A 23,013-nucleotide genomic window follows, 5' to 3' on the forward strand; every position below is an offset into this window, starting at 1 on the left:
CCTGTGTGCGGAGATAACAACATCGCCCAATTCTGTGGAACAATGGCACGGCTGCTGAATGAGAAGTCGTATTGCATTGGATTGTTGAAGCAAAGGACATGGAATTTCTATTATTTAAAAAAAAAAAAAAGAGGATGGCTGTGTGCACGGTGCAAGTCAGAGAGACAAATACAGACAATGACCCTTTATAACCTTGTCATTAAAGAGGCACTCCACAAGCCCTGAATACCAAGCAGATGGCGACAGAAAATTGAACCACCGACAGAGGAATCCATTTGTGTACCCCCCCCTCCACTCTTTCTGTCTCTCCTCTCACTGACGCAAGAGTGTTTGGATTTTTTTTGTAAGGGCCTCTGTGGGCTTTTTGAGGAGGCTCACTTTTTGAAACTCAAGCCTTTTGATTGCTGGAGTGACTGGTCATGAATGACGGATAGATGGCTGACAGACATAGTAGACTCCGGGACAGCAGCGCGAGAGGCAAGAAGGGGAGAAAAGAAAACGACGACGCAAGAATGATAGATGTTGGGTGTGTTTATGTTTAACTACTACCAAAATTTGGGAGAATTCGTAAAATAACAAGGTTTAGTACAAAAAAGTTCACAGTTCATACCATATTCTCCGGACTATAAGTCGCTCCGGAGTATAGGTCGCACCAGCCACCCTAGTGCACCGTTGACAAGCCTCTCCCTGCAGCACGTTGCTCTAGCTGTAACCATCTAGCTTGTAGCCCACGATTAGCTGTTTTTGTTTTCTTCATTTCAGTAAGAATAGCCTCAGCTTTTCGCCAGTCCCTCAAAACTTCCTCACTTACTCAAAACTTTCTTTCTGCTACTCGATTACAGTTTTCGGCTTGTAATCTGCAGAATATGATTTTCTTTTTGGGGGCATTTGTGTTCACAGTACTGGTACACAAGCCTCGAGTGCCCTCTAGTGGCTGTCAGTATAAAAATAACAAACATGTGAAAATATACATTTTGATATATAAGTCACACCTGAGTATAAGTAGCACCCCCAGCCAAACTATGAAAAAAGTGCAACTTAAAGTCCGGAAAATACGGTATACCTTTTTCAGGTCAGCATTTATATTAACATTTTGGAAGCTCTGGGTCTGTTTATGGAGCAAATTATTGCCAAAATTACTGTCAAATTGGTATCTTGTAAGTCAGCAATATTATAACGACGCCCTCTGTAGTGAAGTTAAGATGTGTCAAAAGAAAAAGATCAGGTTTTGCTTGCCCCACTATCTCAAATGTAAAAAAAAAAAAAAGGACTTCCATTTGCCTTCGTTCCGCTTTCAGCCACTCTTTAGCTTGTTGGGAGGATAAGGAAAAAAGCCACTTGAAATCCACTCACAAATGAACCGCTATAAGAAGAGCGACAACCTAATCTGCCATCTCACCTCAAAGCAACCGTGGGGAAGTGCGATTTTCCAAACCTGACTTCAAACTCCCTAAACCACGGCATCTTTTGACCTTGCCGTAAAAAAAGCGCATCATCATTTACCGAGCAGCTGCCGAAAAAAAAAAAACATGGGAGTAATGGCTTGGAAAAGCAGACAAGAGAAAGATGTCAGCGCGGCTTTAGGTGGCGACGCCTCGGAGAACGAGGGTGGGATTGGATGTGCTCTGTTGTTAACACCTGGCTTTAGCCCGGATAAGCATCAGATGGAGGTGAGAGGGAAGGAACAGAGGCGCTCCAAAACGCGGGGTAAAAAAAAACCGTCTGGTCTAACCACCCCACCTTTTCAGTTTGCCCGGTTGAATGAGGAAAACACTTTAAACAGCAGAAAATGACCTCTAAAAGCAGAAAAATGTTAATCAGGAATGTAATTTGTAACCATTGCACGTGCCGGGTGGATTTAACTTCGTTGCATCATTTGGTGGTGTTAAAATCTATTTCTATGGATTATACATGCCATGTCGAAACCGATACGATCGAGAGAGTAGCTTTTACTTTAATAAAATATGAAGGGATCTTGAAGTCTTTTTTAAGCTCCTGCACCTAAGAGTTACGTGGCTGATGTAATGCATGAAAGCATTGTTTTTTTTTCCCCAGTCAACATTTACCATATCACCAGACAGATAGCAGAAATGAAGCTATAAAGTAAAGCTAACACATTTACAGAAGGAGTCTATACCATCAAAGCAGATTAGAATTGGGGGTCATATATATAAGCATACTTACTACATAGATTAGTCACCTAGATTATAGTGTCAAATTCATGTGCTAGCAAAATCCACATAGTTAGTCATATTAATGGAGGTACTGAAAGCATGCAGTGTGCTGGTTCATACCTGGAGTCTGGAAGTTGATTCGTCTCATCTCCACCGGATCTGTCGGATGGTGCGGGGTAATATCTGCGTTGTTCAGCAGACATTTTGTGCGAGGTTCTGATTCCTTTCGTTTACGGCTAAAAAAGAGTAAATAAATCAAAGAATGAAAAAGAGTTAGATGTGGAAAAACAGAGTCAAAGGCATATTCTTGATGGCTAACTTTGAGACCAGATCTGTCTGTAAACAAGAAACTAACTTGGAAGCCAAACCCTGTCAAACCCCCCCCCCCCCCTAATTAAATGCGTCTTTTTTGCTGAGCCAAGCGTTTTCTTTTACCCTTCACTGCAAAGTGCAATAAATCGCAGCTAAAGCTTACCTGTCAGGTTTGCTGTTTCCATAGAAAGCAATGGAAGTCAAATAAATGTATAAAGATGGCGAAAAGACAACACACAAGGAGAAAAGGGGAAAAGGGGAAGGCGAGAAGAGAGAGAAATCAATAGAGCGCAGTTTAAAATTCACAGGGGTCACTGCTGGGCTCGCAAAACGCACCGTAAGGCTCATTGGCGATGGGAGGTGTAAGTATGTAGTGTGTGTTACAATGCAGTGTCAATGAATAGTGAAGGTAAGCTTCGATTTAAGTCGATGCTTTTTCTATTAAGGTGTTTGTCTGTCAGTGAATGTGTGCATGGGTACTGAGGGCGGGGGCTGCAGATACAGATGGGAAAGGGCAAAGTCAGGGCCAAGGGCAGACCCGGGAAACACTATTCACCAGGGAGAGATGGGGCGAGTGAGGTGGAGAGAAAGACAAGAGAGAAAAAGATCCAAGGAGAGATGTTACTCTCCCTAACCACCGTCAAGAAGGTAAGGCAAGGTCAGACAGTGCGGGATCAACTGACACCCTTGAGCTACACTTGGGTTATCCACACCAGCCATGGCCCCCATGCTCTGGGGTCTGCCCTGGAATGTAGGGCCACCTCTGACTGCAACTTGGACTACTAAATGTTTTGACTAAAGGCACATACAACTCATGTGTTACGGAGTAGTCTACATAATCAGACAGTATAGAATATGCCCTACTTGGTATAAAACAGACATTTTTAAGCTTTAAGCAGCTTTTGATCAACACCTCGGAAAAAAAAAAATCTCTGTCTCTCTTTCTCCAACCCCCTCACTTCCCACAAGCATCCTTTTAGCAGAAAATCACTTTCATTTTATACATAGCGTATAAACATGCAACTTCCCTTGTTGATATTTATGAATAATAAAAGTCTGGCTGCTTTCACACAACTTCCCAAAACACCAAGTAAATAACACAAAAATAACGTTAAAAAAGTAACAAACACAAGCCAATGTTGGAATGGCCTGTGATGGATGTAAAACAGAAATTAAAAGAGTCTCTCAGAGAGAAGCAGCACTGTTCAATTTAACATAAAGAAAAGACCGGCTGCTTGAGCATTTTCTGCCAATCCTATTATGCAAAACACTCGAGGCTCGAGAAGCCTTTTGAAAAACGCACAGTGCTTGAATTGGAGCAAGGTGGTGCTGAAACTGTGAGTGTATAAACATATGCTCTCCAGTTTATTTGAGTCTAACCTATTCTAGGGCTGATGCTGAAGTCATTGTGAAATCTGCACCAAAACAAAGCACAGTAATGCGGCCCGATTTACTTATTTCCTCTGAGAGACTAGTGTGAAAGCATTCAGCAAAAACATGCATTTTATATATTCCATTAGATTCAATATCCCCCATAATGATATAATAAGAACCCCATTTACACCAATTTAACAACATTTTATTATTTATGTAACAGGCCTAAAGATTATGAGATAACTCACTTCTTATACAGGAGAATAGCAATGACGATGCAGATGATGAAGACCACGGCCAGGACGGGGCCCACCACCCAGATGAGCCCGTCTCCTCCCGTCTCCACAGGGAGAGGATCTACGTGGCTCTCTGGAGTCATCACTGTGTCAGTGTAAGGGCTGGTTGCAAACATTTTCTGAAATAACAAGTTGATAACGGGTATTTGGTTACATTTTTCAAACACGCTCGCCTCATCTACAAATCCCTCCATGGTTTGGCTCCTTGCCCTGTGGAGTTTATAACACCGTTCTTTGAAGGGTGCATAAGCTGGAATAGTTTTCCAATCATTATTCACAAGTTTCTCATATTTACAGTATTTTTAAAGAAAGCTAAAAAAAAAAATGTTAAAAGTTATGTTACCATTTGTTGAAAAGGCTGCAAAGTGTTACATTGGGGAAGTTTAAAATTGATAAAAACTGCCTGGGTTGGTTGTAAATAGTGTATATATATTCTAAGACTGTTTCTGTATTTTGCATTGCTGTAGTTTTATATGTATGAGGACAACAGTTAGAAATGCATCTGTACTGAGAGTTAATCAATGTGCCCTGTCCTCTCCAAATAAACCAAGTAAGTAAATTCAATTCAGCTTAAAATGTTCCTAAACAACAGCATACACATGCAAGAGAAATGACTAACTAGCCTCTAAATGAAGTTAAATATCTAATTGAGCAAATGGCCATTGAGCTTGGCATGATGTAGGAACTTACTCCAGAAGTGGCATTGAGTTCAGCCAACAGGAAGAAGACGTACTCCTGCGCAGACTCCAGGGGCTTGTTCTCACAGCTGCTGTGGCGATGTTCCGAGCCCACAGTGAAGCTGGAGGGCAGCTGTCTGAAGCACGCAGTGATGTACGGCTTATTCTGGTCCAGTTGGGCCAACTGACGCCGTGTCCGCCGTTTGAGGGTCACCTCCCGCAGCAGCTGAGAGAGGAGCAATAAAACAAACGCTTTAATTAAATCATACATACACTATTAATTTTAAACATGTAATTTATAGCAGACCAAAAGGTTTATTAGGCTTTAAATTGCCTTTACTGAGCTGAGACTAAGGAAAACAAATTGCTGGTCTGTCGGAGCCTGTAGACAATAAAAGCTGCAAACAATTTGGCAAAATTCCACGCAGAGTTCCATCCCCACTGCACCACCCAACCGCTGCCGCTCACTGCAGACAGAGGCGGGCGCGCAGCAGAGGGGTTTCTCTGTAATCCCAAATCCAATGGGGATGCTAGCTGTTGATCTGCTGCTCAAGGTGACCTCGAGCGACGAAGAGTGGGAAGACTGTGTAATTCTCCCCACTGCATGCTTCAGGGGACAAATTAGCATAGCTGAGAAGTACTTATGTGAGCCCCTGTCTTCAACAACACAATTTCTCAGCTGCCATCAAAACAAGTGCCTTTAGGAATTCCGTTTTTTTTATTCAATGATTTTAGAAAAACAGACAGCATACCTCTTCTATGTCCATCTCGTCTGGATTCTTCAGGTTTTTGACAGTTCCTGATGTCCGTTTCAAGGGGACAACAACTACATAGAAAATTCTACAAACACAACAAAAGGTCAAATGTCCATTCATGTGAGAGAATGTTGAAAATGATGCAACACTGACTTGATATCTTTGCTCTCCACTGGTGGGAAGGACATCGTCAGCATGTTGTCGGGTTCGGCATAGATGTCCAGTTTGGGTTTCTTCAGGATCAGAGGTGCAGTCCTGGCCACCACGCGGTGTCTGGGACCTCCATCTGCGCTCTCCTGACAGGTCACCCTGAACTCATAGGTGCTGTTGGGTCTGAGGCCAGTCACCAGGACCCTCATCTGCCTGGCATCCACATCCATTTTTTGGCGATTGTACTCGATCTAAAGCAAGAAAGTGGTTACAAACAGGGCCACTCTATTCAGATGGAAGAACAAAACATGACTTGAAAAACTTACAGTGCATTTATATGGGGATCTGCTATTGGAAAACTTCCATGAAAGCACTACAGTGGTCTTGGTTGCCCACTTGACTGTAAAATTCTTTGGGACATCTGTTGAACAGAAAACATGAATAATGTGGAAAACATTTTGTTAGTGAAAATGCAGTTTTCCATTTGAACAGACTGTAAAGTTAATTAAAAAAAACAAAACAGTTTTTAAATAAGATGCTGTTCCCCTGCGAGGTTCCTCTGGGTTGGAGTGGTGTAACCCGTGAGCTGTGATTGGCTGTGAGAAGGGCTTTTGGTTAAGACACACAGCACGTAAGACTCATGGATGACAAACCCATGGAGCAGAAGGGCGTGACCACTGGTCAGCGGGCGTGGACAGTGCCAACCCATCTCACCTCATCCCACAAGCTATGCCTGCCATTAACAACTGGCATATGTCCATCTTAACCTTGTTTCTCTTTTTACTGATTCGGGTTGCCACTGCCAACGTGCTGCCAACTGGGCAAAGAGACAGACCAAAGACACAGCATGCTAACAGTCCTCAGCAGTGCATCAGGGGGATGCCATGCCACAAGCTGTCCCTTAGAGGAACAAGGGGAGGAGTAACAAGGAATCAGGGAGGGGGTAAAGGTGGGAAGAATATCTCAAAATCAAAACAAACAACCATTGTCTGCGCTCGTATGTTCCAGAGCTCCTTTCACAAACGTCCTACCTGGTGTTTACTGGGATGGATAACTGGGTGAGGGCTCAGGGCTGCTAGAATGACTGGACGTCTGACCAAACAGCACTTACCTCAAACTTCTTCCTCATATAAACAGGCTGACTAGACTGACTGACTGACTTGGTGTTACCTGGTTTGGGTTAGTGGTGTGAGTATCCCACGGCAAACATAGTTATCAATTCAGTTTCCTGCTCTTGAAGTGAAGTGAAGGTGGTTGAAGGAGGGGGTGGGGCAGATTTCATTTTGTGATTTAGTGTTTTATCCAATTTCCAACCCCCTGTCAACCAGACTGGAAGAGAAACAGCAAGCCCTACCTGTTGGGTCAAAGGCCACCGTCCGATACTGCATAGGGGGGCTGTAGGGCCCCGGACCTACACTGGTGTGAGCACGTATTTTCACATCATACGCTGAGTTGGGTTTGAGACTGTTGAGTATATAGCTGGACAGATTGGGAGGGAGGTGAAGTTCTCTTGGTGCTTCTCCAGTCCCAGCCTCTTTATAGGCCAAGGTGTACTCAGTGATGACCCCGTTCCTCTCCGCCAGCACTGGGGGGGACCAGGACACTTGCACCGAGCAGCATGTCACGTTGGATCCCTCATTTATCTGAGGATAACCTCCAGGTGAATTCTCCGGGACATTAAGTTCCTTCACAGCCTCATCTCCGAAGCCCCCCCTGCTCTTGGCTGAGATTTTGAACACGTAGGCAGCCCCTCGGTGAATATTGCCAACTGAGTACTCTCGTTCTTGAGCGGCAAATTCAAGTGTGGCCAGAGGGGAGACATCTTTCCGTCCAAACTGGAGCCGGTATCCTTGTAAGTCCATTCCATTTGTCAGGTCGGGGGGGTCCCAGCGAACTAAAGCAGATGTCGGGGAGCCTTGAGCCACTGAGAGATAGGGTGGCCCTGGCACTGTAAGAAAACAACAAAGAAATACATAAATAGGTATAAAGTGCAGCTGCAAAATATTTATGAGAAAAGAAAATGCATTATTTGATAACTTAAAAAGACTTGACAAAACAGTCAAGACTCTAAAAAATAGGCTAAAATTGAAGAAGGTGACTATATGCATTTTTAAAGTTACCATGTGTTTTTGTTTTAGGCTGTGTTACCAAAATGGGAGATGAAAGATCTCTTCAATTCTGCAATATTTTTCGTCTTCTTGTTATATGGCTTGGTTCACCTAATATTGCGATCACAATAACACAAATTTGTCTTTGTTAACTTGGATCTGGCCTTTCAAACTTTAGATTTCTTCTCTGGCCATTAAGATTGATAATAAATAAAGTAAGTCCTTGAGTAAAAGGATAAAGGTATACTATCATTTCTAAAATACAAGATAAAGTCACACAAATAAAGCAATCACAGCGCAGAGACTACATCTAAACACTTTCAACAATCCAGCACAGGTTTGCTTGTGTTGCCTCAGCTTGGCAGCACCTCCTTAGAGCCTCTAAATTCTTGAGTGATCACTGCACCCATTACAATTTCATGATTCATATACGGAACAGCCAAAATAATTTCAGTAGAGCAAGGCATTACTAAAACTTTCAGCTGAGAACAGAGGCGCTCTCCGCTCAAAGAGTCATTGCGTGCTATAAAATGGATGATCTACACTTGGGGTCTAGACACCATTCTTCAGAGTGGCCCAGTTTTCGCCGTGCTTTATGGATGACAAACGTCTCATCCTAACCCACCATTTAAGGCCCATCAAAGTGATAGAAGCCGCAGCGCTTACAGGGAGCTTTTAGTTCTCAAGTTGCCGTCAAGGCGTTGTGAGAGATGAGAGTGGCTGATCCACACTTGAGACCAATCTCTCTGTAAATAGATTGAATCTGGGCCCACATATAAACAGCGTGATGCTGGAGGTAACTGGCAAATGTAATCAAAGTTGTGATCTGACAAACACAGGGATGAGTTAATCCAACAAACAGACTAATGGTGCGCCGGAGCGGGGTATAGGCAGTCCACTTAGAGATTGTGTTTTGTGCTTTCCTCACGGGGAGTGGATTAAAGTTTCCGATACTGGTTTGCAATTTCAAGAAAAAAAAACGTTTGTTGTTTTTCATGTTGCACGTTTATTTAAGTCCAGGCCCCTTTGCTGGATTCTGATCATTTCAGCACTCAAAATGCTTCCAGACCAGATTATTTCTTTCACAATGATCATGGCTATTTTTTAGTTTTTATACATGATCTCCCCGTTTGTGAGGAGCTTACATTATATTAAATAGAGATGGACCGATCCAGCTTTTTTGCTACCAATACCGATACTGGGGTTTGAGTATCTGCCAATATCCCATATCAACCGATACCAAGAGCTTTTCTTAAAAGTGTCTTTCTCAGAGTGAAAAATGTTATAGTCATGTTACAGATCAATTATCCATTATATCTATTGATAATCTCTTGAAATAAACATTAAACAAGGATCACTGGACTTTTCTACACCAATTGGGTATACGACAGGCTTTAGGTTACATTAATATAAAAAACTCACATGAAGTGATCATTACAAATATGTGAAATCAGTTAACACTTGGCTTCAGCAGTGGTTATGATATTTTATAAGGCTACTTTAGGTATTTCTATCATAGTTTCTGAACCAGCCTTTGATTAAAAACACATTTGCGGGGGTTAAAACGTACTCAATGGTTGAATTCTCGAGGTTCTTAGCTTTACAATGATATGCAGCATGCCCATATTCACTTAGGTTTAGGTGGTAAAAGTTGTGTTTTTAAGGCGGTAAAAGCCAAAACTGGTATCGGTTCAGTATCAGAAATGTGTAACCGATACCCGATATCATATTTTTCTCCAGTATCGGCTCCGATATCCGATATCAGTATCATATCAATGCATTCCTAATATTAAACATATTAAGGTAGACAAAGTGATAAACAATAAGGCTAACATGTCTCTAAGTATCAAAACAAAAGCCAAAACAAACCCTAACATAGAGCCTTAAATGATAGAAGTTATGCTTTGCTTCAAACCCATATTTGCTGGCATACTGACGTTTAAGGGCTTGGATATATTTCCTTTGTGTTGCAGACGCAGGATGTTCGAACATGGTCATCTCCAGCAGTCGCACTCATTTCCTTTCCCTAATGCGTTGCTTCTCCCAACAGGAACACAGAAGTGTGTTTGTGTGAACGCCTCTGTTAATGGGATAGCGGGGGAGAGACGGATGCTCCTAATACTCCGCAGCAGCGTACTATAGCTCAGCTTGGTGTCATTTAAAAGCCCAGTCTGGCCCGGCGTTCACGGCTCATCAAGGAAATCTAACCTGGGATAATGATACCGTGGCCCCCCCGCATGCGCTCTCGTGTGCCTACGTTTTGACATTTCAAATTTCCTCGACCGGCTCCTGAATGAAGTCGTCACAGCTTACGTTGCTCTACCCTTTTGAGTCATCCTAAAGAGAGATCTGGTAAAGCTCTAGTGTAAAGCAGTATTTCTGTTTCATTAATTTCCATATCCAGTTTTGTTTTGTTTAGGACTGGGTAACGTTAAACGATACCAGTCGTATCGAAAAAGAAGGTTTAGGTACTATTGGTATCGAAAAAAATAAAGCATTGAAAGCAGGTACCGAAAAGAAATATAACATTTTACATTCAATTTTTGATGCTGTTGGTCAACAACATAAAAAAAAATAAAAAAATAAAACACATAACAAAACATAACAAAACAAAACAAAAAAAACAATTGTAAAAGAAGAAAGAAATGGGGAAAAACTAGAAGAGCAACTGGGGTAAAATTGGGAGAAAAAAATAAAAAATTGGGAGAAAAAAATGTAGGTAAAATTTTTTAAATTTCGGTAAAATTAGGGAAAAGCACATGGAGGAATGTGAAAAACGTGATTTTTTGGGTTTTAAAATGTAGTTAAAGGAAGTTTCTTGGTTGTTTCAACTAAAAAAAAAATGATACAAATGAAAAAGAAATTAAATGGAAGGAAAATTAACATTATTAGCCTGTTTTATGGTTCTATAGGACAAATATTTTAGTAGTGATATCGGAAAAATATTGTTAAATAACCGGTACTGAATAAAATTAAGCAATACCCAGCCCTAGTTTTGATTTTACCTGATGCCGCAAGACTCAAACAGGCAGCATGGAAGTGTATGCACTGGTTGAGCATAAAAATGAGCAATGAAAAAGGTGACTAGGGTCAAGGGGCAATCTCCCTGACAAAAGACGTGCACACAAATACACGTAAATAGTGGGAAGAGTCTCTTGTGTGTTGCTGTGTGTACATGACTGCCATTGGGCTTCTCGGTGATCATCTCCCTCTTGACCTATATTTCTCCAACTTCCCTGCCCTTCAACCAGATACCCAATTTCATTTCCTGCTCTCCTCTTTGGCCCCACTCCTCTTTTTCCTCTTTCCAAGGTCCGTTTCAGGGTCAGCCCCAGTTCAATCCCTCCTTGTGGACCTCCCGGCACGTTTCTCATCAGGCCGCACTATTAGCGGCCCGATGTTGACACTCATTCAGACTGATAGGGAGGGGGGGAATAAATCCTGTAGGGTTTTCCTTCTTATTTCCGGTCTTTCAGAGAACATTCACAAAAAATGTTATTACCTTTGTGCATTTGTGGAAAGGGAACATTTTTTAATTGAGTGTCTGCCTCAGGATTTTTTTTTTCTTTTTAGCGTCCAAGCCAATACAGAAACAAGCCAAAAGTTTATGACAAACTATTGAGTAAAGAGTCCTAACCAGTCAGCCACCGTGAATCCCTGACTGTGCTTCTGAGCATTTTACGCTGTTAAAATATAACAAACAAATCTTCTGTTGTTTAGCTTGATTGAGGCAACGCTAATTATTTCAGATAAAGTCGGACTTTGAGCCACTTCAAAGCGTAACTGTTTAATCTATAGTTTTTGCAGAACTTACTCACGGCTGAGAAAAATGGTCATTGATTTGTCAAGATGTGCAACAGACTTGTTTTCAGACAAACATTTCGAGCCTTTGTCAACTTTTGTAACAACAGCGTGCATGTTTTTTTTCTTTTACTGCCACATTGTAAGGACCACATAAAGTACTTTTAAAGCTGGTCTTTTCTTCCACACGACAATAACACTTGCAATGACAGAATGGATGTTGTTGTAGTTTAAAAAAAAAAAAAAAAGTAAGATAGCTTCTTTTGGGTTAGCGCGTGATGAATTCAGCCAAAAGACATGCCGCGACGCCAAAAAATGAAAAGACTCTGGGAATTGATGTGAATCGACTTCTGTGCAGCACAAAAAACGGCGCTGCCTTTATCGAGATGTTTTGTATTGAAGTGGCTTCTTTATTTTGGCAAAAAAAAAAGAAACAAAACGCTGACGTCACGGCGTCTGGAGGCTCTTCCGTCTGTGAATAGCTTGTTGCATAAGTTGTTTGAGCTTCTCTTTTAGCTGTTCAGTGATGCGGCGTTCGCTTTATTTTCTGCTGTTTCAAAATGTACCAGTCGGTGACACGGTTCCCACCAAAATGTAGAAGAGTCTTAAATGGAAATTTGGATTACAGCCATGTTAGTGTTGTTAAAGACATTCATTCAATGCGTACGTAGTGCTTATTATAAATGTAATGTAGTGTCATTCTTTCTCATGTTATTAGTGTAAACAGTACTCTTTGTACTATTTGTGTTTAGTTTTTGGTCACTCATCTCACTGTGAGTCCACAAAGGAAAGAAGCTATTTTTTGCAGGTATATTATTTCAATTGTCCCATCATCTAAGGGTGTGTTGGTCAACTAAATAATGAATGAGACTCACTCACAGTTACTCGATACTTAAAGCCGCATTATGAAACTTTTATGTGGAAAAAAAAAGTTGACATTTGTGCGTATTGACCTTGAAGTGACTCAGTAGATGTGTGGGTGGTCGCTCCAACGCTCCAGGATCAATTGTTTTGCAGGTTTTCTGGTGAGAGGCTCCGTCAGCAGTGAAAACCTTCCAAACAACTGATCCTTGAGCATTGTAGAGACCACTGTGATGAAAAGTAAAGGTGTCATGCTAACCACTTATACAGCCACATAAAAGTTGCATAATGCACGTACTTTATTGCTTTTACACTAATTTACTGATATTCAAATCCATATATATATGCCCACACAATAACAATAAATAGTTGGGGTTGTTCGTTGGGGTTTCATAAAATAAACATCAAACGTGAGGAATACTGACCGGCCCCCTTGGTCACCACCAGTTTGGGTTTGCTTCGCGCCCCGTCGCCTTTGGTGGTGTAGGCGGCCACAGTGATGGAGTACGTGGTGTCCGGCTTTAGTCCTCCAATGACCATTTCCTTAGCGACAACAGAGAGGGGGGGTGGACAAAAACAGGAGAATGTCAATATGTGTGTTGTGGAATTTGTTACGACCTCCCATTCATGCATCTCAAACTGCGCACTCCCCCCAGTGTTAACCTCAGCGAGGAGTGTCTCCAGGTTCTCTCATCTTGAGGCATGCATAACCCTTTCCCCCCCCGTCTGCATGTGGTGCAGGAGGGATGAGGTATGTAAATTGAACTACCCCTAACCTAACTCTTCAGCGCAATTTCATTCAGCCCTAATCAGCATCTTAACTTTGTGATAAATGCATGCTGAATATATCCAAGCCATTCAAAGGTATTTTTTTTTTCTAAATTGCCATTAAGTTCCCTGAGTTCTTTTCAAAGAGAGGCTTCGGATCAATTCTAATGAATCTTTCAAAGGGGCAGGTCTGAATGAATTCACAATGAGCTTTTTAACAAGCGGGTTGGCAGACAGGTGGCCTGCGAGGAAGTACTTATAGCTTAGAAGCTAAATGAGCAATATTTTCTGTCAGGCAACTGAGATGGCTTTTGTCTAATGCAGAGACACATTAGATTTAGCCGCTTTGCATGAGAATTAAGCCTTGATTTACTGCCTTGCGACTGCCTTGCTATCAAATCCACATAATAGTTCATTACCTCCTTAAAGAAAACCCATGCAACAGACATTACACCTTACACAATTCCAGATAAAAAAAAAAAGTATGCAAACGAAAATTACTATGTCAATCTATGTCACCACACAGGAAATTAAATCATGTTTAAAAAAAAAAAAAGACACCAATCACTGCACCAGAGCACAAGACAAAACACAGTTTATTAACACACAGCAGGACACGAGTAGCATTAGCATTCCAAGCACAGCGGGCAGTGGATATTGCATCAGCCACCGTTTTAAGCTAACGGTTATAGAGAGTTCTTTTTTCATTAGCCCCTATAATGATGGTTTGGCCTCACGTCTCAGAGCAATGTTGTTATTCAATCCGCTGAATAAGTCTCGTGCAAATTGGGAGTGGACTGGAATGGTCGGACAATGTTGATGCAATAGCCGCTGTTTGTACCGACTGAGGTACACAGAGCACTCAGACGAGAAGTTGTACTCACATATTCAGCTGTATCGTCCGTTTCCCACTAACCCACCACACCAAAGAGAAGAGTGTAGCGAGAGAGCGGTGATTTTAAAAGAGAGAGAGAGAGAAGGAAGAAACAGGACTGTGAGGCTTTAGGGAGTGGAAATAAGCCATTGACTTTGGTTAGGGCACAGGAAGAGAAGCCATTTGCAGCTTATGTTATATAGGGAAACAAGGGCGGGGCATTTGCAAGATGGTGTGCTTATGTTTTAAAAATGCACCAATATATCTCTCAACAATGCCGAAATTCATGCCTTGAAAGAGGTAGTTTTCTGCTTTTAAAATACAGCATGCTACTGCTTCTTCTGGTGTTGCTCCATGAAAGCTACAATTTCCATGTGGATGATTGCCACTGTGGACAGTCTCCTGCTTTTCATCCGGTATACCATGCGTAATTGCGTATTCGTACATATATACCAAGTTTAGTAAAATAGGGGGAAAAAAGCACATCACGGCTTCTAAAGGTGTCAGCTGTAATCTGGTCAAGGCTTTCACACGTATCTACAGACTGTGGAAGCTATAATTATGTTCAACCTTTTCTGTTTGGTGCATGGACACAATCAGACTTTTATAAGGCTGATGTCGCCATGAAGCCTGGGTCTGGGATGCTAATAAAAAACCACACAGTCAAAAGAGGCAGCAGAAGATGAGTGAAGCTTTCATTACAGTTCCTGTTGTGGGCTGTGGTGGAAAATAATATGAACGCAATAGAAATGAAATACAACAGGGAAGGCCCCCTATATTGTGGCCAACAATACATGTATAGCCGCAGAGCCACAACAAGGACAACTTTTGATTATCTGAGCTGCAAAATGGACTGAGCGGATGTTTTACAGGCAACTGCATGGGTATATACTTTCCTAAACAATTATACAAATGCAGACCCTTTTGGGTTGTTTTAAGGCAATAGTCCCCAGCCTGGAAGGGGCGGACCCATCTGGGCAGAGGGTCAGGTTGTAAGTGATATAATTTGAGCATTTTAAATGGTTAATAAGAATTAAATATGACTGAGAACAGAGTACAGGTGCATCTGTTTGAAATGAACACTTATGACTGAGTACAAATTTGCTTTATTAATCGTATGTATGTCCTTTAAACTACTATATCAACAAATGCAACCACCTTTTGAAAGTGATGTGAGGAAATTCCTCTACAAAAAAATTCTACAAAAAGGGTGTTATGTTCTATGTGGATAGGTCCAGTAATGTTAACCATAAACTGAGACAAAACGTCTACAACAAGAAGGTCACACTGTAGCAGAGAATTGTGGAAGTTATTTGTTATTTACACCATGAAAGGCTATAATATTATACTGCTTTTGCAAGTGTTTTTGTTGAAATGAGAAAACCAAAGCAGAGTGATCATACCTGGGCATCAGCCAGCATCACATCCTTGATAAGTGGAAGTCCCCGAGACTCTCCATTTTCCACACGCACATAGTGCACCTGGTAGCCCCGGATCTGACCGTGCTGTTTCCCAGGTATCAGTGAACGCCACATGACTTTTAATGCAGTGGAGTTCAACACTTCCACTTCCACTCTCCTTGGAGGAGCCCCCGGTACTGAAGGCAAAAGAGAGAGAGAAAAAAGTATTGTTTACTTGAACGAAAGCCCATCTTTTCTGGATCATACACTTCGTTTATACACAAAATCTGGCTTCAGCTATATCTACCTCCCAGCTTAACACTTTTTTATGTTGAAAATGTCACTTTAAATTGCCCAAGCTATTGTCAGTGCGTTAAGCCAGTAGGCAGTTTTATAAAAATCTTCAGGACTTAAGCTTGTCACTACACTGGACTCACCATGCATCATTGTCAGAGGATCTTTGAAATGCTGTGGTAATGGATGTGAAATGGATTGTGGCAAATACCAGCCAATGTCAGACATCTGTCCAGCTGCCACCTGCGCCGTGACAAACTTACATTTATACTTGTCACTTGAGCCATCAGCGGTTTTCTCTGTGATTTTGCTTTTTGATCAAATAGCTCATGTTTCATGCTCAAGTAGTAGAGTAGTTTGCAAATATTGGACTATTTGACTAACAGGTTATGAAATAACAATACTGGCCTGGCATGACAATGACCATAACTGTTTGAAAAGTATAAGTGCAAGTCATACTCAACTCAATTGTATTCACTTTCTTTATGCAAAGGTAAAAATTCAGCTTGGAAAACCGACATTTACAGTGAACATAACAAATGGGAACCGGAGATTTTAGCCAATCTCTGATGTTTAACTTTTTAAGGAGAGTCAATTGATTTGTTCAGGAAAACAATATGCCTCTTAACTTGCACTCCACAGATGACTTAAGTATGACCTTGCGGTGTACCACGCAGATAAATGTGGTTGGTATACCCTTAAAGCCGATAAATCAATGTTAAGTGCAGGCTCTGGTAAATGAGATTTGGCTCTGTTTAACAACAGTGTGCTTGATTTCCCTGGTGCACCATGAGGACCTTTGATTTGATCATTTACAGGCTCTACAAATGTGATTCGTAAAATATTTGGCTTCTGGAGTGCTACCATTACCAGTCAGTAATGAGCTTTTCCAAGCAAGAAGAACAAGGATTCAGCGAGGACAAAATAGGCTGATGAACCGGACTAAAACCAGGTCTAAATCTAGTTCAAGCATTCGTGTACATACTTATGAACATATGCATGACTTTTGGTTTATTTTTTGCATTTTCACACAAGCTTGAATTATGACTTATAGCTATTATTTTAACAGAGCAATGATATTATTTAACCAATGAACCTGTACGGACTTATAAGTATATTATGTTTTGAGCGTGCTACATTACCATCCTCATCGGTGCGGCAGACCAGGGGCTCACTCTCCGGGCCGGCCCCCACTGCAGTGAGCGCCGACACGCCGACGCTGTACTGGGTCCACTTCTCCAGGCGCTGCAGCAGGACCTGCTCCTCGGCCGCCGACACCGTGGCCTCCTCCAGCGCCTCGCCATCCTCACCAGCCCCACCTTCTGCCCCGCCCACCACCTGGTAGCGCACCTTATATCCCGCCAGCTCACCGTTCTGACTCTTCAACGGTGGCGGGCGCCAACTTACCAGCAGGGTGGTGGAGCTGGCACTGCTGCACTTAATGTCTTGAGGGGGGGCGGAGGGCTCTGGTGAAGTGGACAGGGTGAAGGGGAGGATAAGGCAGGGAGGGGGGGTTCAAGGTAGGAGAGACCATGGGAGAGGGGACAGGGAGGAAGGAGGAAGTGAAAAACAAAAATAAAAGATGGGAGAGATAAAGAAAATGACCCAAAGGAAAATTTCAAAACAAAAATCATAAATAAAAGCTCAGGACAAACGAATAAACTGGAAAAACAAAATCAAAGGCAAAACAAAAGCAGTCAGACGAATGTTAAAATTATGAATCATGAAAAGTGGCTCTAAGTATAGTAATAATAAATCAAGGCATTCCTAAGAAATAAGCGACTCTTTTAATTAAATGATCTTTTAATTAAATGATCTGTGACTAATTCAAACTGACCAGGATAGACTCAAATAGTGTTTGAATCATGTCATCAGTGAGGGCTGTAGTAAACCTGAAAATACATAACTAGCCAGCCATAATCCAGCAATCTGCATTAACTGCATGAAAGCAAATACAGAACACGATGACCTGGGATTACAGGCTTACATTTTTCCCCCTGTACTGCCACATCGTTGTCTGCAGGAGACTTCATAAAAGATGAGATCACAAGTATTATGACCACCAAATTGTAAAATATGCATCAGTTTAAACGGAAAAACTTAATCCTTGAGACTTTTTCAGCACTATTTTCATTTACTCCATACATACAATAAGTACAGCCAAAATGGTGTCCGTATAGCCAGCCATAAGTCTTTTCTCAAACCGTCCCTTTCCCTAAGCGTGTTCTAAAGCTGCACATTTGTAAACCTACTAAATCAAACTCGCCCTAATCTCCGACACAGCGTGTACTCGGTCGAAGAGCGCGCTGTGCAAGGAGCGAACATATACTTTCTTATAGTGTTGTAGGGGTATAAAGATATACACTACATCTCTATTTTAAAATCTTTTTTGCCCATCTTGTTGTGGTAAGCCTTGTTCATTATTACATTATGTTACATGAGGGTAAAATACCACAAACATACAATTTGAAATCATAATATACATACAGCAAAAATTAAAAAAGGAATGGTTTATATAGCAGAAATGATCGAAAAATAAATAAATGGCAACATTAAGAATTGAAAACAATAAAAGGGAAAATATTACATTGAAGAAACAGAAATTAAAAATGACACTGAAAAGGTAAAATAAACAAAGTCACAAGCATTGTCTGCACTATACGTACCTGGCTCCCAAAACACAACATTTATAGACTTTCTTACCGCCAGCACCCGACTACACCAACATGTAGCCGGTGAGACTTAACACTATCCCTCCCATGGCGATTCAAATGCTAGGATTTCTGAGAAGACTCATTTGTTCGAAATATGATTGGAATCAATAGCTTTGGGCCATCTCAGTGAGGGAGAGTGTTAGCTCCGTGCTGAAGCCAGGACTGTTTTAATTCTCATGTATCATTTGGGCCAGAGGGTCCACAAGACTGTGAGAGGAGAAGCCATCTGAAATCCTTCTTTTGCCATGTCCCGCATATTCTTTCTCAAATCATTTCTTTGTATGAATCCCATTTCATTGCACCGCGCGGTTAACCTGGTGCCACTTTCCAGACTGTTGTGCAAGACCCCGAAAGCTTGTGTTGCGAGATTCATCAAAGTTTAACGACACAGCCCCGACTCTGCTTTCAGAAAACGGACAAAAATAAACAAAACCCAAAGACAGGCGTCCTCCCACTGCACACATCAAATAGAACAGGACCTAGAGGCCGATGCCAAAAGCACTTTCTGTGTCCAATGTGCTTATTTACTTATGTTCTTAGTGGATTTCCAGCCCTTTCCAGCTCCATATTGTATTCACAAGCCCTCTACGTCAAAAGTGATCTCCCACTTTTCAATCTTGCCGCAAAAAAAGAAGAAGGGGGGGGCAGCGGATGTGACAGCGGCCAGGCTATCATTGTGCACAGGCCTTCCTATAACCGATAACAGTTTTAGGTCTTAAGATTTAATAAACTGCATATCCCATAATGCTCGCTGGATGGATTAGGGACCCTAGAACTATACACGGCATAAAAGAAGAGGAGACTCAGCTAATACGGCACTCGAATTCTTTTGAAACTTCCCTGAAAGAATCGCGCCAAATGCTTTATGACAAATAATTAGTCATGTCGGCACCCGTTGACTTTCAAGTGTGTTGCGGCTCCGCTTGTGAAAAGGCAGCAATGTCAAGCTGCAGTACCATATAATCATTATAAAAGGCGAATTTAACACATCTCAGCTCAATAGTAATTACTTGTAGACGCACTGAAATGCAGTGCTTGGTGTCAACTGATAAAAAATAAAAAAAAGACAATGCTTTCGATTGCGGTATTTTCACTTTTTTGTACGGGACAAAATGACAGACTGTTGGTATTTGCAGATCATTATGGAATTAATCCTCTCCAGCTCCAAATGGCCACGCTAGGGCTCACACAGATATTCCAATACATCTAAAACCTCTCGCAATTACAGTAAGTGGGGGGGAGCTAAACTGCTTGTTTGGCTAAATACAGCGGATTTAGAATCTGCCACTTTAATTTGAGAGATAGCTCTTGACTGCGCTTGTGGCAGGTTTAAGGTATAATCTAAATGTGTAACAAAGCCTGACAATCCGAGGGGCCTGGCTTATAGCTCATTGCAAAAGCATGAAATTAATTGTGACGCTATGAAATGGGATTCTTATCTGCGACTCTCGGTGCAGAGGAGTCGGCTGTAACACCCACCGCTAAGGGTCTATCTGAGGCCTTTGTGAAAAATGTCAGATCGGCTCTTCGCTCTCTGATTGCGGACACAATCTGGCCACGTCTGAACGAAAACTGCGTCTCAACCTGCCCAGGACCGAAGCAGCTTTACCCACAAGACCGTGCTTCTGAAAAGGAGAGCCACTCGCGGGCTACGTCACCGACCAGAACTGAAGAAAATCCAATGTAATGACAGAGGCGCTTTCTTTTCTCTCTCCCAGTAAACGTTTGCCTTCACTCACGTCGGGGTAAATAAGGACTCAAATGGAGCCGAGATTGTTGCTGCAGTTAATTTTTATGACGCCGACGCCAAGTGGCTCCCCTGACAATAGCCTTGGGTAATGCTGCTTTTGGACCGAGCGCATACTCCCAATGATCTGTGGACATTTTGAACTGCACGTAATGGCCAACATAGAACATAGCTAAAATCGTACTTTTCCGATCTGTCTGACGTTGTGGCACAGGGATTCAGCCAGCCATACAATGCAGATCAATAAAGTAGGGATCAATAAAGTTGCGGGCCAAAACAAATGATTTGAATTTTAAATCGAAGCATAGGCCTGTCACGATAACAAATTTGAAGTTCAATATATTTGAGGCAGGAAAGTATCGCGATAAACGATATTATTGACTCTAACGATACGAGATACTGTCAACTCTCAGGCATGAAAACGGTAAACCTTTGTTCTAAAGTGCATCATCAAATCCTAAAACACCACACAAGCTGCAATAAACATGAAATATAATGTAACTACATTTGCTTCAGTTAGAAATCAAAGTCAAAAAGGGGTGGAATGCTAATAAATTTACAGACGATAAATATCAAGCCCAAAAAATGTATCGTTTATCCGTTATCTATTGAATGATAAGTCAATATAGTAGTTATCGTGACAGCCCTATATAATGGTTGTAAACAAGTATAAAAGTTTGATGTCATCTTTTTCATTAAGGCGAGGCTTATGGCAGACTGAATACCCTGCTCCAAAGGCAATCACTTACCTGCGGGCTTCCAACAGATTCAGTTAGTTATTGTATTGTGAGAAAGGTCGACTGAGTGACTGAGTGACTGAGTGGCAACCGATGCGGAGAACACTTAAACAACCAGGAAATCAACATGAGAGCACATTAGTGATTTCTATGTATTCAAAAATGTGTTGGACTCTCCCGTCTAGAAGTGAAAGTACCACAAGTTGCACTCGTGTAACTCTGGAGCGGTGGGAGACTTGGATTCCTCGGTGAACCCAACAGGACTCAAAAGACAAGCAGCAGGCCAAGTATTTCAAGGGATGCCAGTATTCTTTCATATATTTCAGAGAGAAATACAGAAATTAATAAATAAATCTAACTTTTTTTTTTCTTTTTTTTTTGCTGAACATAAAAAGGAAAAGGACACAAAGTGAGCAAGGTGATGCCAAGCCATTCCAAGGACAGCGTTTGTTCCATTGCGCAGGGGAGGGGGAATGAGTGGCAAAAGCAGAGAGTTGAAAAGAGATGATGTAAGAGGAGGAGTGCAGCGGTGCATCCAGTCCAGTCAGCGCACCGCTAAAAGATCAAATGCAACAGTGATAGGGATGCGCACGACAACCGAGAGTATCGGCAGGTGATTCGCACGCACACACAAACACACACACACACACACACACCCGCACACACACTCCAGAGACGCCAAGACAGAATGGGAGCTGGAGGAAACATGCCCGCGTTTTGAGTTCGACTGTGCAGTTAGTGAAACACTTTTTCAGGCCCAAAGGACACAACAAAAAGGTGTTGCATGCAAGTTTGCTCATTGCCGCTGCCGGCCCGTCGGAGCAGCCGTCAGAATGAGACACAAAAATCAACACGGGAAAACGGAAATGGACTGTGACGCGGTTGTTCCGAGAGCCGCCACAGTGCAGTTGTTGGGGCGGCAGTCGACAAGTTGCACTGGAAACGAAACATTTGTTAAAAGGTGTGTCCGCCAAGGCCCCCTTTTGGAATCACTCAAACAAAGCAGCAACGATAAAACATACATTAATAACGGAAGATTGAAAGTGGAATGAACTTGTGACACTTTTCTGAAGAGGGCCTTGGCAGCTCAGGTGAAAAAACTCTTTTGTGCCATATCAGAAAGAAAGTGAACTCGGTGTTGACAAGAAAATAATCATAATTTTAAAGGTTTATGGGGAAAGAAAAAAAGCAACTGCCAAGATCGTTTTTTTGACTTTGCTATACTGGCAAAAGTTTAAGTACAAATCTACATGTGTGTCCATGGTAACGAAATGACCTTCATCTTAAAACCATACACAACATAAGCATCACGATTTATGATTTTTAAGCCTTGAGAAAAAAAGCAATAATCGATAAGATATAAAATAGTCATTTCCACAACAACCCTGAAAGTCACTCAGCAAATAATTGTTAGTGTACACAGAGCACACAAGTGAAGATGAATAAAAAAAGACTACATACTGGCTTGCAAGGTCCTCTGAGTAATGTCATTGGTAAAAGCTCCAATGCCTTTGTTAGAGATTGCTGCCAGGGAGAAGTGGTACTCCGAATTGGGCCGCAGACCTTCCACAACAAATGAAGACGTGGGTCCGAAGGTTTTCACCATCTGTCAGGTGAGGAAGAAGGTCAAATGTTGGAGAAGGTTTCAAAAGTTGCAGATTTCAAATAAGCAAATACCTGAGTTCCTGAGCCGCCTTCCCTGTAGTGGAGCTTGTAGCTGATGATGCCTTCTTTCTCATAAGCCGGCTCCCAGGTGAGTTCAATGCTGGTGTCCGACACAGCACCGATCTGGAATTTGGACGGCTGACCGGGAACTTTAGTGGACGAAAAAAAAAAAAAAATCACAAGTTATTCTAGTACTTTTTTGGTTCCTCCTGTTGTGTGCAGTGGGCAAATGGGGTCAAAGTGTCTTCACCGGTTACGTGTTCAAGCTAGAAACCCCTCTGATTCCTAACTGGCAACCTCATTAAA

General features: G+C 41.9%; 1 protein-coding gene across 6 annotated transcripts in view; it reads right to left on the reverse strand.

Annotated features, from left to right (window-relative positions):
- The window catches only part of ptprsa (protein tyrosine phosphatase receptor type Sa), a 207,812-nt gene that overhangs the window by 37,415 nt on the left and 147,384 nt on the right, over positions 1 to 23,013 (reverse strand). For 4 of the 6 annotated variants that reach the window (XM_079575485.1, XM_079575486.1, XM_079575487.1 and 1 more), the window contains 13 exons: positions 22,720 to 22,856; positions 22,504 to 22,648; positions 16,987 to 17,310; positions 15,554 to 15,747; positions 14,161 to 14,187; positions 12,934 to 13,051; positions 7,093 to 7,686; positions 6,065 to 6,159; positions 5,742 to 5,989; positions 5,586 to 5,673; positions 4,847 to 5,059; positions 4,109 to 4,275; positions 2,295 to 2,410 (listed from right to left, as the gene is read on the reverse strand). In XM_079575485.1, the coding sequence (XP_079431611.1) occupies positions 2,295 to 2,410; positions 4,109 to 4,275; positions 4,847 to 5,059; positions 5,586 to 5,673; positions 5,742 to 5,989; positions 6,065 to 6,159; positions 7,093 to 7,686; positions 12,934 to 13,051; positions 14,161 to 14,187; positions 15,554 to 15,747; positions 16,987 to 17,310; positions 22,504 to 22,648; positions 22,720 to 22,856 (2,466 nt within the window). The remainder of the gene's footprint in view (positions 1 to 2,294; positions 2,411 to 4,108; positions 4,276 to 4,846; positions 5,060 to 5,585; positions 5,674 to 5,741; positions 5,990 to 6,064; positions 6,160 to 7,092; positions 7,687 to 12,933; positions 13,052 to 14,160; positions 14,188 to 15,553; positions 15,748 to 16,986; positions 17,311 to 22,503; positions 22,649 to 22,719; positions 22,857 to 23,013) is intronic. The other 2 variants (XM_079575488.1, XM_079575490.1) reach the window with 2 other exon arrangements.

The sequence above is a fragment of the Gobius niger genome, assembly GCF_951799975.1.
Source record: "Gobius niger genome assembly, chromosome: 17".
Taxonomy (NCBI): Eukaryota; Metazoa; Chordata; class Actinopteri; order Gobiiformes; family Gobiidae; genus Gobius; species Gobius niger.